Source organism: Camelus bactrianus, chromosome 1, assembly GCF_048773025.1.
Source record: "Camelus bactrianus isolate YW-2024 breed Bactrian camel chromosome 1, ASM4877302v1, whole genome shotgun sequence".
Taxonomy (NCBI): domain Eukaryota; kingdom Metazoa; phylum Chordata; class Mammalia; order Artiodactyla; family Camelidae; genus Camelus; species Camelus bactrianus.
In genome coordinates, this window is record NC_133539.1 from 39,150,571 (window position 1) to 39,165,830 (window position 15,260).

General features: G+C 47.5%; 1 protein-coding gene across 9 annotated transcripts in view; it reads right to left on the reverse strand.

The window, feature by feature from the left end:
• Positions 1-14,852, reverse strand: part of RIOX2 (ribosomal oxygenase 2) — a 29,500-nt gene extending 14,648 nt beyond the window's left edge. For 6 of the 9 annotated variants that reach the window (XR_012506388.1, XM_074361702.1, XM_074361715.1 and 3 more), the window contains exons 1-4: positions 14,699-14,852; positions 9,238-9,703; positions 4,376-4,495; positions 3,132-3,260 (exon numbers count right to left, since the gene is read on the reverse strand). Coding sequence is in view for 8 of the 9 variants with exons in the window: in XM_074361702.1 (XP_074217803.1) it covers positions 3,132-3,260; positions 4,376-4,495; positions 9,238-9,669 (681 nt within the window). In the remaining variant the exon portion in view is untranslated. Of the gene's footprint in view, positions 1-3,131; positions 3,261-4,375; positions 4,496-9,237; positions 9,704-14,381; positions 14,556-14,602 lie in introns of those variants that run through there. The other 3 variants (XM_074361679.1, XM_074361684.1, XM_074361687.1) reach the window with 3 other exon arrangements.
• Positions 14,853-15,260: the final 408 nt, after the last annotated feature.

Genomic DNA, 15,260 nt, shown 5'->3' on the forward strand with positions numbered 1-15,260 from the left:
GCAAAGGTCCTGAGGCTAGAAGGTGTCTGGCAGGCTGAGGGACATAGGTAGGCCAGTGTGGCAGGACAGTGAGTGCAGGTGGGAATGAGGGGCAGGGAGGGAAGGTGAGCAGGCAGCAGAGGACATTACAGGGTCTTCTGGACCATTTCAAGGACTTTGGTTTTTATTCTGTGTTTAATAGAAAGTCACTGGAGGTCTGGGCAAAGGGTGCACAGGATCATAAAAGGATCAGTATGCTTGTTATGTCAGAAAGTCTGCAAAGGGGACACCAGATAGGAAGCTTTTGTATACATGTGTCTAAGAATTTTGTCCTGAACAACCAGAAAAATGGAGACACATTTGCATGAAGAAGGAGGCTGGGGACCGGGTGGGACATGGGATTTTGGTTGGGGGAATATTAAAGTTATGGCATCTTCTACCTTTCCAGGGGAGACATAGAGTGGGCAGATGGATTATGAGTCTGGAGCTTAGAGATGGGGGCTAGAGATCTAACACAGCATTTAAAATACATCACTGTAGAGGGTATTTGAAACCTTGGGAGGGAATGCTGACTCATCAAAGAAGTCCAGGAAACGAGCCCTATATCCTAACTAACAAAGGTGGGACGACTGAGGACAAGACAGTAAAGGGGATGAAGAAGCCGCTCAGTAAGGTGGTGAGAGGACCAGGAGAGGGTTGCACCCTAGAAGCCAGTGAAGAAGGCGGGGGTGACCACTGTGTCAAACACTGATGACAGGCAGACTGAGATGGGGTTCAGAGCTGACCACCTGACAAGGTAGAAGTGACCTGGAGAGTAGTTCTAGAGGAATGGTGGGGAGGAAAGCCTGCTGGGAGGGGTTCCCAAGAGCAGGAGAGAAAAGGAAAGGAAGACAAGGCATTGTGGCAGGGTCCCCAAAAATGTCTACCTCCTAATCCCTGCCACCTATGAATAGGTAGGTTACATGGACAAGGTAACTCAAGGCTGCAAATGGAATTAAGGGTGCTGATGGGAAGATTATTCGGGATTACCGGGAAGGCCCAATGTAACCACAAGGATCCTTAAAAGTGGAGGACGGTATTGGAAGAGAGAACCAGAGAGTGCAGCAAGAGAAAGACCAAGCTCCTCGGTGCTGGCTTTGAAGACGGAGGAAAGGGCCATGAGCCACTGGGCGCAGGTGGCCTCTGAAGCTGGAAGAGACAAGGAAATAAAATTTCCCCTAAAGCCTCCAGAACGAACACAATCCTGCTGACACCTTGATTTCAGCCAAGTGAAACCCCAGGACTTCTGAACTGCAGAACAAGATAATACACTTGTGTTGCTCCGAGCCATTGAGTTTGTGGTAATCTGGTAAGCAGCAATAAAATGACACACAGCCATCTTGCCCAAGGAATTTCACTATAAAGGAAGCATCAAAGTAACATTTTAAAATCCTTACCACCTACAAGGTCAGCATTATGATGTCCATTTTAATAAAGAAGAAATCAAAACTGAGATCAATAACTTGCCCAAGGACATGCAGCTTGCAAATGACAGCAGCTGAATTCAAACCCAGGTTTGTTAGTCCCCAAGCCACGGAGACACGATACCATTACAGGGGTGGTCCTCGCCCCGAGACCCCATGTTTGGCGGACATACCAGCCAGGCTGCTGCTGGAGCAGGAAGGAAAGGGTGAGGAGGGCTCCAGGCCTCCCACTGCAGCCACCACACCCACCCCTGCCCAGAGCGACTCAGCTTTTCTATTTCATATATTGGGCATTTATGCCAGATTTCATTAGAAGAATTTCACTGATTAAAAAGTCAATCAACATACAACTTGAAAAATGTTGCAGGACACAGTGCTGTCTTTCTCATTCCAGAAGACTCAGAACTTATCTCGTGAACTGTGATCAGGATGGGTGTTACGACCAGTGGGCACTGCTCTGCCTCCTCCAAGCCCCACACCTCGAGGACCACCATGCAGCCCGACCTTCTCGGGCAGGGCAAGGGGCCAGATGTCAGCCTGAGGAGCCCAGCCCTGGCCTCAGAGACCATGGATGGCTTAGTCTTTGGCTTAAAAACAATCAGCCAAGAGCAGGGCCGGCTCTTCCTGAAAAGGGCCAGATAATAACTGTGGTTTGTGGGCCACATGGTCCAGGTGGCAACTAGGCCAGTTTGCTGACCGCTGACCAAGAGCATAAAAAAAAAAAGGGTACCTTTACTGTTGTATTTATTCAAGTCCCCTATGACACGGACACCCATCCTAAAAAGGGAGATTGTTTCTCCCAGCTACGGCAGGCAGGCAAAGATTTTACAATCAAGAAAGAGCCACAAGGCAGTGAGCGAGAATTAGATACTAATTACAACTTTAAGACACAAGAAATACAAAAACAATAGCCCTGTGCAAGTCTACCAGGTGACTTAGAATCTTTGGAATGGTTTGAATCAACTATTATCCTTTTACCACTGAAGGAAATTAAATCGAAGTTTTGTAGGAAAAGGTATAAAGTTTAATTATGCAGCTGTTCTTATTTCTCTAAGATTTCTTCGCAGCAGCCTCACCTGCGGGGTTTGGCTCTGATCCCACCCAGGCTAACAGCTCAAAGACATGCTGTCTCAGCAGCAGGTGCCAACAGGCCAGCACATGCTCCATCCAGCACAGGTCTCCCCAGAGCCTGCAGGGTGACTATTCTGGTGACTGTATGCGGGGAAGGGAAGGGCGCGCGGACAGTCTACCACACAAGCACAAGCACAAGCAAAAGGGATCAAACTGGAATTTTACCTACAAAAAAGCTAAGGAGTCCCCGGCCGTGGGCTGCCTAGGTGACCTACGACCCAGCACTGACCACTGTCTCGGACCTGGTGAAGCTGCCAAGGCCGTGCCTTCCACATTTACTCTAGAGAAGTCAGCGGTCACTGAATCCATACTTCATTCCTGTCGAACTTGGATTATATTCGGAGACAGGTGGTATGGAAAATGAATCCAACATTTGCTCAGCTCACTTCCACGAGTACCGACCACCAGGGCTCCCTCAGAAGCTCCCCGCACCAGCTACGTGGAATGAGAGCCACCCGCCCACAGTCTCTTGGATACGTTCCCAGGGGACCAGGACACAAATGCTAACCTTCAAGCCAAACTCCTCGCCGGAGAGGCACGCACCACGGCAGCCCGTACCTTCAGTGTAAACTCCTGTGCCGGCCTCCCGATCCTGTCCTCGGCCTCCACGCTGTACTCCCGCGCCAGGGGCACCGTCGGGCGGTACAGGCGCCAGTGCTTCTCTCCCTCCAGCTGCAGGATGAAGACCTGCGGAGCCCAGGGCCCGGGAGTGTCAGGGAGCCTCCTGACGGCTCACAGGCAAAGTGCTCCTAGCGTCTCCCCTCCCGGGGCTTAGACAAATTACAAATCTCAGATGAAAAATAAAAATGAAAGGTCACAGATGCATTTCACTCCACACTAAAATACAAGTTACCACTACCAGTAATCACTTTTAAAACCAGGTCATCATGAACCCTGACACTGGAAGACTATTCATTCTTTTCACTTTCATAAAGCCTCACAAGAGTTCTTTATATTCCACCATCCAGCCCACTATCACATCCCCTTAAATCTCCTATCAGACAGCAGAAAGCCTATAATCTCTGATGGAAAAGCCAAGCTTCAGATACTACTGGGTGTCTAAAATCCTGACTATAATCCCTGGCACAGAGGAAAACTTCAAGTTTTTTAATTCTTCATTCAACCAAAGATATTTTAAAGTTCTGTTAAAAAATTTAAAAAAAAACTTTTGGAAAACGTCTTGATATCAAATTGCTCTCAAAGGAGGAAAAAACAGGTTTTTTCTAACTAATAACTCTATGTTCACACATTGTATTAGTACAAAAATAAAATTACAAAATACCTAAGCCAAAGAGTTAACTTTTTTTGGCAGCCACATGAGAGTGAAATCAACACTTGTCAAGGTGCCAGGGCTTAAGTGAAACCATGACCTTCATTCGAGCTTCCACAAGATTTTCACAAATGGAAAAAATATATATATTTTTGGCAGTTACAGAAAAAGGACAAAATGAAAGCAGATGGAAGGATTACTTGTGACCCCACCTTATTAAAGACCATACGTTGTGAAATTAAGGAAAAAGGCCAATCACACTTTTCTGTAGATAAATTCAATAAATACCTGCTTCATAAGAATGTGTGGCTTTTTCTATTAGGAAATAATTTCTCCCCTTTCCGAAGGAGCAGGAAACCAGTTTGGTGGGATTAATTTTGGCCCCTCACTGAAGTGAGGGAGGTCTAGCTCTCCAGAGCCCGCACAGGAAGAGTGGGCGAGACCCAGCTGGTGAGCTGAGCTGAACCCTACGACCCCCTGACCTGGCAGCAACTCCCTCCTCCCGGAGCCCAGCAGTTTCCTCCCCTCTCACCTCGACATCATCATAATGGGGCGGCAGGCCTTGAGCTCCTGCAGGCGTCATGTACACATTTGAGCCAACCAAGGAGCCAAAGTAGCATTCCAGCTTCTCCTGGATCCTCCAAAGCTCATCCTTAAAAAAAAGGGAAAGAAAGGTGGAGGAGGAAGAGGTGAAAAATACATTAGAAGTAAGAGGAGAACATGATCCTATTTACTCAGCAAGTCTTTAATGCACAGCTGCTATGTTCCAGACACCGGGAATTCAGCCGTGACCGAGCCAGCACCTCTGCCCTCAGGACCCTTCCGTGCAGCGCAGCACAGCAGAGAAGAGGTGGCAGATAAACAAGGCAACAGCGAGGCAGGCAACAGGGAGTCACGAAGGATTTTAAACAGGACAAAGATATGGCCCAATTCTCGTTTATAAGAGTTCCCTCCGGCTACGGTGTGGAGAATGGATGGTAGAAAAGTGAGAGAGGGCAATCAGGAAGCTACTAAGGCAGCAGCGTAAGGGGGAAGTGACCAGAGTGGTGGTGTCACTGAACCAAACTTGGGTCTGCCCGCTGCCCGCACATGCGCAGTAAAGCCAATCTACTGGCACCGAGTGGTGGTGAAGGAAAGCACAGGGTTTACTACAAAGGCGCTAATACAAAGAGTATGGGTGGTTCCTGCTCTAAAACCCCGACTCCCTGAAGGGTTTCAGCAAAGCATTCTTAAAGGTGACGTGGGCAGTCCCAGGGTATGTGATCAGCTGGTGCACAATTCTGTGATGGGCGATGGTGAGGTAACAGGGCGGTGTCACAGGGGTTAACAGTATTAATCTTTAGGTGCCAGTAGGTCTGGGGGTTATGTGCCCATGATTATCAAGTAGTTAACTTCTCCCATTTGGTGGTGGTTTTAGCATCTGCAAAACAACTCAGGAAATGTGCATCCGATACTGTTATCTGGGTAATTCAGAGAGGAGCTACAGCAGAGGATATGGGGGAGGGGTCTGCTTGATTACAGGAGAGATGAGCAGCAATGCTGAGATGTGCTCTAGAAGCAGCACTGACAGGACCCCTGATGGCCCAGCTACAAAGGGGTGTGAGAGGGGACAGACAAATACTCTTGGGCTTTTGACTGAGGCAGTTGGTTAGCTCCTAGTTCCACTGAAATGGGAGATTTGCTAAAGAACAAGTTTTCAGGGAGAAAACAGAAAAGCTGTACCTCAGAAAAGTTAAGTCTGAGCTGCTAAGACCCCCATGTGGAGACATTTTTAAGGAAGCCTCTGGCTGGCGAAGTCTGAAGTTCCGGCAAGCTGTAAGGGCTGGGATTTACACTTGGAGACCAGCCCACACAGCACTGGTATTAGAGTAATGGGAGCAGAAATGACAGCTTAGGAAGAGGGTACAGATGGAGAAGGGGGCTCGGAGGTGAGTCATGCTCCCTCCCTCCGGCCCTCGTCAGCTCCCCAGGGCCTGACCCAGAGAGGAGCCACCACCCCTGCGAGGGAGAAACTGATCTTCCCAAGGCAGGTGAGGAGCAGAGAGGTCCAACCTGGCCACGTGGGTGCCAGCACTTCCCACAGGCCAGGCACTATCTCCGAGGGCTTTACTTCACACTGTAGTTCTACCCCTCTCCCAGCAACTCTCTCTTGGATTCAAATCCACGCAGCCTGGCTGCAGAGCCCACACCTTCGCCACGACTCCACACGGCCTCTCCAGGGGACTGTCTTAGAGAAGAGTCACCTACAAAGAACACTGTGGGGCCCCACGTTTCAAGCATATGAATGTCCAGTGCCTGGCACTCAGAAGACGTTGAAGTATTTAAATATTTGCTAAGGAAACCAATGACCACGGCTTGGGAGTCAATCCTGCCACTGGAGTGAAAAGAAAAATCTGCAGTATTACAAATACCAAGTGGGGAAGACCTGGGTCAGCATGAAAGAAGCTTTGCGAGACATCTTTATATAGGCCACCTGGCTACTCTGCATCTCAGGGATTCTATTTAGCACAGGAAGGATAATAATCTAATGGCATCTGAATAGCTCCAAAGAGTTAGCAGATCTCCCAAGCAGCCTAATGGATACCTGGCTCTGTAATTCCATTTATACAGTAACTGGAACCAGCTTCTCTCTCCCTGCTTCCCTTCTCCCCACCCCCAGCCTCCTCTGATGGCCCTAGTGGTGTCTCAGAACCTTGAGTGACCTTTATGGCTCCTAACTCAAGCTTCTGGGTCTGGAATTGAGGCGTACACGTCTCTTTTCTTCTTAAAGGTTACTGAAAACCCTATCCTTTGTACAGTTTTTCTCTCGGACCTCTAGCTTCCGAATCTGGCAAGTGTGGTCCACTAGAAAGAGATCTGGAGTCAAACCACGTCAGTCCAAGCTGTAGTTACAAGCTAGGTGACTTCACCTTCTCTGTTTGTAAAAGTGAAGACTCCCAGCCTAAGATGGTGGGGAACAGCATAAAACTCATCTCAGATCCTATCTAAAATGCAAAGCAGTATACAAATGTTACAGTTTCACCAGAGCTGACTTAGGCAAAAACAAGGCTACTGAAATCTGTCTCCTTTAACTCCTGTCTCCCAGCTATGTCTGGAGATGCCAAGGAGGACCCCAGGACAATGGGAAAGCGAGGGAGGAGCACCTCCTCTCTCCACTGACCTACCAGCAGAATCAAAGCCGAATGCAACGGCTAAGCCCAGAAGCCCACGTTCATGCCTAAAGAAAAGCAAAAACAAGCATGCCAAAAGCCCTACTGTAATTCAGTTAACATCTTTAAACATATGGTTAGGAAAATGCCCTAAATCTGGAGTCAGAAGTCCTTCCTTAGTAGCTATCGAAGTCCCATTTGTGAACTTCAACGGAGACCACAGCGACTGCTCTAATGATTTCAAATGTCTGCTGCAAAGACTGACAGTGAACACACGTGTTAAGTATTTGGTAAATTCAAGTGGACTTTTGATATACAGATCACACAAAGCAGATGGGCAACAACCTCTAGGTTGTTCATTTCCAGACTAACTAGCATAAGCTGTGCACATTCTGGGACCAGATAAAGAAAGGGCTGACTGTTCACTCTGACAGTCTCTCACCCTGGCCAGTGAGGAACTGCTCCAGACTTTCTCTATCCTGAGAGTGCTACGTCCACTAGTAAACACACACACGCAACACGAAATCACCACATAACAGAGTACTTAGAACCCAGCAAGCGGGTGAGCTCCTGCAGCTGACAGGTTTCTCAGGTCCTGGTGGTGGAGAGAGAAAACAAACAGGAAGCACTCTCGTCTGGCCTGGGGGCGGACTGGAGACTGGGAAAGTGCATCCTTCCTGCTTTAATGAACACAGCTAAGAGCTGAGTCAACAGGGCACAGGGAATGCGTTCGGCCACTGGAAATTGGGGAGGAGGAATGTGCAGCGCTTAAGCAGATGAGCAGAGAGCCCAGGATGATTCTGAAGCACAGAAACGACAGCCGCAGAGGACCCCCCCACACACACCAAACAATAACTTCCCGCTGGTCTGCAACCAAATTACATGTAATCAACCCCACCGGTCTTTTCCAGTCATAGTTCTTAGGCGTTGAAAAACCACTCTTAAAAAAAAAAGTACTGATTCTAGCCAAGTAGAGTCAAAGACTAGCTCAGAGCGAAGTACCCTGTTGTCCATATTTTCTGAATGCAAATCACCACTTGGTCTGGCAAGTGATTCATAAATTCCTTTTGGGTGCTAGGGCCAAAAGGCTGGCATTGCAGGGGCATTTCAACTGCTCAGGGCTGCATGAGATGGAATATCTGGAGTGAGGACTTGTACTGAAAAGTTTCAGAATACTTTTACTTTATGCAAGAGTACAAACAGGTTCAGGAGGCTGTGGACAAAAAAGGGAAAGGCATTCACGAGACGAGTGAGGCCTAACGGATCTAACAAGGCACCTCGAATTCAGTCATGAGAGGCATTCCTGGTAGCTGGTGACAAGGCCCTGGGAGCCACACAGCCAGAACCCAGCCCCTCGATGTGGGACTTCACGCACTGCTCTCCCCCTCCTCCCGTGCTGACGGGGCAATTCAGCCACGGGTCACAGAAGGGGATTTCTGAAGGGGCATAAACTTTTACCTAAGAACAGGCCCTCAGTTGCTCTGGGCTACCTGTCACATAAAGATTTCAGACCTCTGTGAGAGCAGATTAGCTCATCCTAGGTCTACGTTTTACAAACACAAAAAATGAGCACGGGGCGGAGGGTGGGGTGCAAATTATTCCTCAAATGTCAACCACTGATGGAGAATAAAGAAAAGTTAGCCAGTCTTTCCAACTGGCAAATCAAAGCTACCGTCCACCTATGACTGCCCCCAGCAGCAGTTCCAGGGCCCTGCCCCTGAGCCAGGTGGCTCTTAAGAAGGGTGAAGTCTCTTTCTTCAACATGCAGCTGCTATGTGTTCTGGTCACTGCTCCAAAGCCTCTGATTTGGCAAATGGAGGCAGCAGAGGGAGGCAACTTCATGAAGAAAATGATCACCTTGATGCTATCATGCCTTAAATCATAGTGATGGGACAAACCAAACAGAGATGCCTACCATATAGCAAAACATACACCAGCCCACGGAGATGCTCCTGGAGCTGTCATGTCACTTTAACAAACTTTATAAACTTGCAATATAATTTAATTTTTGCAGCTCAGTGACACGAAGCCATGTCCACCCCAAGCTGTTAGAGATCCTGTTTAGCCAAAAGGGAACACAAACATCACTGAAGCTGGAGTGCATCTGAAGACCAGACAGGTGCTACCGCTTCTCAAACTCAACTGACGGCAGGAGGCTAATCATGATCAAACCCCTGAGCTGATCAGCGGCCAAGTGTTAGTGCTTCAATACAGATGAGGCCCCTGCACTGCGGAGACCCATTACCTTGAATCTCTGAGGTTGGTGAAACTGAATTGTTGCCCTTTTCTGGTCGAAGTCTTTTCTCAGCTGAAGGAAGTGCACTTTGCCATCTTTATTTAAAACCTTTTTCTTCCCACTGACACAGCGGCAGACGTTGACATCCCTCCCGTAGTACACACCCTGGCGGCACAGGCTCTTCAGGTCTGAGAGCCTGAACAGGGACTGGTAATATGTGGCCAGCGCTAGGTCATCTCTCTGGATGAGAAGGGGCTTCTGCTCCCAGAATTCCTGGAAAAAAGTCTCTGCCTTGACAGGAGAGATTAAACTTTCAAAGAGGCCACTGGGGCTGTCAAAGTTCAAAGGGGAAGGCCCCCCGGCCACCTCCACCTTCACCTGCTTACAGGGAACAGGCCCCTCTTCCTGCCCATTTGCTGCAGGCTTCGCTTTCTTCGGCATTGTCTTCAGCACAACGCTGCAAGGAGCCGCAAACCTGCCAAAAGGACAAAACACACGTGTTTGGGTTTCCCAGTGCCGGCGTCAGGAGTGCACACACAACAAGCACACGGACTCTTCCTCAGCCAAGGCCATTTCCTCCAGGATAAGATTCAGCAGGAAGCCAACACCACTTCTTCCAAGATATGACTCAGCCTCAAACACCACTCAGATCACATTCACAGAAAGGAAAGCATGTTTCTCCTGTACACAAGCACTAAGTCACAGAATGCATTACTTACTAGGAGGTATAATTATCCCAAATTAAACAATTCAATGGCCTCAGCAGTTCCGAGTCAGTTTTAGCCTATGGCCATTGACAAAGCAAAGTCGAAATCTTATATTTGGCTTTAATCAGCACCAGGTCCCAACTCTAATTAGATGCACTGAGTTAAAAACACTTGACCTAGAACTACCAAGGGCTGCTTTCCAGGCCACTGGGGACAGTGGTGCCACCTGGTGGCTGAAGCAAGAAGTAGCTTGCTCCCAAGTCTTCCTCAAGCACCTGGGCCACCTTACTTCCAACCTCAGCTTATTGCTAAAAATTGACACTTTACCAGAAACCTCCCATTAAAAAATAAAACAAGAAACTAATTAGGAGCTGAAAAATGAAGAGTAAATATAGTTATATCCCAAGCCTTTCAAAAGTTGTAACTTTTTAACTAACATAAGACACAACAAATAGCTACGTCATTAACCTCTAACACAGCACTCCTCCCTCTGGCTTTCACGGGCACACACATCCCCCTGGGCACCTAGATGTCAGGTGGGGCTTGAGAGTCTGCATCTCTAACAAGCTCACAGGTAATGATGCTGCTTCTGGGCCACAGACCACACTTGAGTTGTAAGAGAAGCAACCCTCCTAAGTGTTACCAAAGGTCTCTCAGAACTGCCCCAAACCACAACTGCCGTCACACTTACAATACAGGTGTCCTTCATCTACACTTCAAGAACAGTACTTCAAATTATATGAATTTCCTGAAACTGCAAAATTCTATTTTACAGTACATTTTTTCCCCATAGGAAAGCTAGGGTGGAGGGGATTCACTGCTTTAACCAGATTCTTAAAGGAGTCCCCATCCCCTTAAAAGGTTAAAAACCACTGTGCTTACGAAAACCACTTTTTCCCAGAGACCAGTAACTTATTTATAAATGTTATGCTTTTCTATTTTATGGGGTTATCAGAATTGCAAGAACAGTTTTCTGCTCTTTTATCATTATAACTAAGCTGTATTTCAGGTACACTGTGGACTGAGTAGAATGAATGGTCTGGCCTGGGAAGCAGGCAGCAGAACGTGTCACACTTACGACAACTCACATATAAATTTAGAATTGATTAAGTTCAGAATAAATCTAGAAAATAAATATAGAAGATCCCTTTGTCCAGCGTAACCAGCCCAATGGTCACTTAGTGGCCGCCGTGGTTATCAGATTGTCGACGTTATCGCAGAGATGGTGTGCAAGTGACCCTTGTTTTACTCAATAATGGCTTCAAAGCACAGAAGTAGTGATGCTGGCAATTCAGATATTCTCTTACTGTGCCTAATTTATAAGTTAAACTTTATTGTAGGTATGTATGAATAGGAAAAAACTCTATTATATATAGAGTTCAGTACTATCCAGTTTCAGGCATCCACTAGGGGTCTTGGCACATTATCTTCCACGGATAAGCGGGCACAAATATATAAAACTCTCTAGAAGTCTCGTTCTAGCTTCTAAATTTTGAACCCACAAATAGCTCAGTTCCTTCAAAAGACCAAGTGCTTTTGGTAGGGAAACACAGGACCATGGCAGGAAACTAATACAAACTGATTCTGAAAGCTTCCCTTGAATGGGTAAGGGCTTAAGCTTAAAAGCTTTTTCCCTTAAACTTAGGGGGAAAAACAAATTTGGTGCTTTAGGATTTATCATCAATGAGGCACATTTTCTGAAAATGCTTCCTATTCCTTTTCAGTGAAACAGACCAGCTTGATTTCTCAACTGAAGAATCAAGGCTTCAGTGAGACAAAATATTGCTAGAACTTGGAACCCAGAAATGTAGAAATACAAAAAGATGAAAACAGATTCAGTCAATAGCCCTGCTTATGCAGAAAATTTACTTGTTATCCTCTGAAACGCCAGCATGTGGCCGAGAGTGTTCTCACCGCCATTAACTGATAATAGGAACTCACTGAGCCTCAACTCTACAAACGATGGGGGTTATGAAGATCACCTGCATTCCTTCTGGGCGTCAGGAACTTTGATGTCTGCCAGGCAAGAAGGTCCTACCTGATCAGCCCCCAGTAAAAACCCTGGGCACTGAGTGTCTAATGAGCTTCCCTGGCTGGCGGCACTTCACATGCGTTGTCAGAATTAGCGGCTGCAGCAATTGTGCACTTGGTCTTCTTTCGCTGTAATAAATCAGCTGTGAGTCCTAGCAAATCACCGACCCTAGGGGTTGTCTTGGGGACCCCCTGACACATTGCTCACATTTAATTTTTAAAAACTGTTAGGTTGGCTCAGAAGGTTTGGATCATTAAAGGTACCCTATAATGAAAAAGTAATTTCATATTCAGCCACACATCTCTTATCCCTCACAACCTGTCAGTTAAAATTTATTTAAGGGATGTGAGCAGCAGGAAGATGCAAACAAAAGGCCTGTTTTCTTTAAGCATAATAGATGAAAACAGCATAAGCATACTCACCAGGAAGAGTGAAAAAAAATGTGCAAAATACTTCAGCCAAAAATAAAATCACTTGGAGCTTTTTTCCCATCTCCAATCACTGACAAAATAAACCGCAACAGTGCATAACAAATGCTTTTGTTAGAACATAAATTTCAGTACTTATACTGCCAAAAGTTACATCATTTACTGCTTATGTTCATATTGAAATGATCTGTGGCTTAATTGGAACCAAGCTTAGAGGTTACTGGGTAAACATACTATTTCTCTGATTCTCACTCTATCCATATTGTAAGACAAACATTTTAACAGCTTTTGGAAGGTGGAGAGGACAACACAGGACACAGCCCACCACAATAAACATACAAAAATAATAAGCTGCATCACAATTTCAGAAATGTAAAAAAAAAAAGTGTGTCTTGGAATCTAAGAAATACAAGAATTAAGCAAGGGAATGCTTTGTCTAGAAAAGTACAGCCAACACAAGCCTGCCTCTAAACCGCACGGACCACCCAAACAGAAGAGTAAATATTTTTATAAAGCTGGGGGCGGGGGGGGGGGGAGCAAGTTTTTAAAAAGCAATTGTTTCCACTTTGAGTTAACTATAGCATTAAAATGTAAAAAGTCTAAAGATTCAAGGTTCGTATTTTACTAACTGCCCCCAGATAAAAAACACCAGCTAATGTAAACAACTTTGAAGGATTAAACTCCACAAGAAAATCAGTACTGGTACCCATTCTACAGCAAACAAATATACATAAAGCCTTTATATTTTTAAGTGTCCCAACCTTCTTCTCTATGGAGAACCTTCTTCTCTGAGAAGTCCTAACACAAGACAGCTATCCGCACATTCCCAGAGCCTAGTACAGAGTATGGCATGTAAGTCCTCAATAAACATTTGCTGAATAAAGTCTTTTTCCCCCTCTTTCATCTTTTGTATACAATTTTAGAGAAAAATCTCAAAAGCCTTACACAAAACAGAGTGGGGGGGGGCAGATGGTTTGTTCAGTGGGGATTATTCGGATGGCAGCTGTAGCCTGGGTATTTAAAAGTACTGTCAGAGCTGAGAGGCCTCTTAGCCACCAGTGGTCATTACCAAGCAGGGAAGGGAGGCGTGTCTTTATAATCTCCAGAGCTGTGTTTTACAGAGTGTAGTCAAGTGACCAGGAACGCTTGTTAGCATGCAAATTTCTGGGCCCCATATCAAGCCTACTGGATTAGCAATTCTGGTAGCTAGGGCCCAGAAATCCGCAGAAACACAGTATCAAAAAAAAAAAAAAAAAAAAAAAGGAGGAGGAGAGGAAGGAAAAAAAGAAGTTAAAAAAAAAAAGTAACCACCTAAAACATTTCTCTTAGGCCCACGTTAAAGTTTATCAAGTCAGGGAGGGGAAAGTGGTTCTCCTATTGACTTAAAGCTGTGATTGGTACTTATGTTTTTGGTTCTATTTTAGGAAGAATGCGTCATATCTCATTAATGTATTTTAGTAACCATGAGGTTACAAAGGAGGAGGGCAGAGGCAAAACTATCCAAGCCGATGGTGGAAGAAGCTGGGTAAATCAGGCTCTTCCACTTAAAGATGAGACCGGTGAAATGAAAGGCCTGGCGCTGGATTTACAGCTTGTCAGTTAAGTAATCAGAGCCTGCGATTCCCAGGCCTGTACGTCCTGAAAACACAGTGACCAACCTGGTCTAATTAACCCGATGGACGCCAACAGTCAGGCAGCCGTCCTAGGCACATTCGGTGACCCATGAATGAAGCGGAGGGGTAGGCTGTAATTTTAAAGTCAGGGTGTGGTGGGAGAGACGCAGCTTCCCAAGCCCGCACTTCAGGTTTCCCAGCAGTAAAGCCCGGCTCTTAGGCCCCACCTGCCGCCCAGGTGCGGCGCCCACGTGGTGGCCGCGCTCCCGGAGAACCCGCCGCGCCGGCGCGAAGGCGGGCACCACCCTCCATGCCAAGCCTCCAAACTTTCCACGTGCTCGTCCTGTCTCCAGACCACAGGCCGAGCACGTACCTACACGCTCGGCGCCCAGGCCATTCGCGACCCTAGTCCCGGATCCCGGCGGCGCCAGACCCGGCGTGTCCAGCGTCCCCGTCCCCGGGATAGTGGAGAGCGTCGGCGCGCGTCCCCCATACCGCAACCACCAGCGCCCGCCGGCCCGGGCCCGACCGCACCGAAGCTCCCGGCCCGAGTCCGGGGGCCGGCCCTGAAGTCCTCCCCCTCCCAACCCCGACCTTGCGTCACCCGCACTAGCGCCTCGGCGCCCGGAGGATGAGCACGACCGCCAGTACCCGCGGCGCGGGGCAGCGGGCGGGGATCGCTCCACTCACCGGGCTCGGCCTGTTGCGCGCGGGTGCGAGCCGAGCCGGGGGCGGGGCGCGGGCTGGGGGCGATGTGCGCACGCTCGGGGCGGGCCCTCCTGCTCCGTGCCCGCCTCCCGGCCGCGCCGCCGGCCGCCCGCGGTGGGGGTGCTTCCGGCACTCGGATCCCGAGTGCGGTCAGGGCTCACGCCAGTACATTTCCTTATTCGGTGTAAAAGGAAATAAATGAGGATTTTGTTGTTGTATTTTGAGTTGCGGCGGAAGGAGGCTCAGAATCTGGGGACGCATTCTAGTACAACCATGTTCCTTTAATGAATGAGAACCTGAGGCCGGGAGAGGGGAGGTGAGCTGCCCAGGTTTAGGGAGCTAGTGGTCCAGGTTCTCCATCACTTTCTTAGACACGCTGTCTGCTACGCTGTGCTGCTTTGTACTAAGACAGCTTTAATGTAAAATGTGTTGCTCCCGGAGAGAGAATGAATCCTGTTTTAAAAGAAAACTGTAAATTCTTGCAACTGTGGCTGTAGAAGCAAAGAACAAAAGCAATGATTTGACTAATTTCGGCCTAATACTG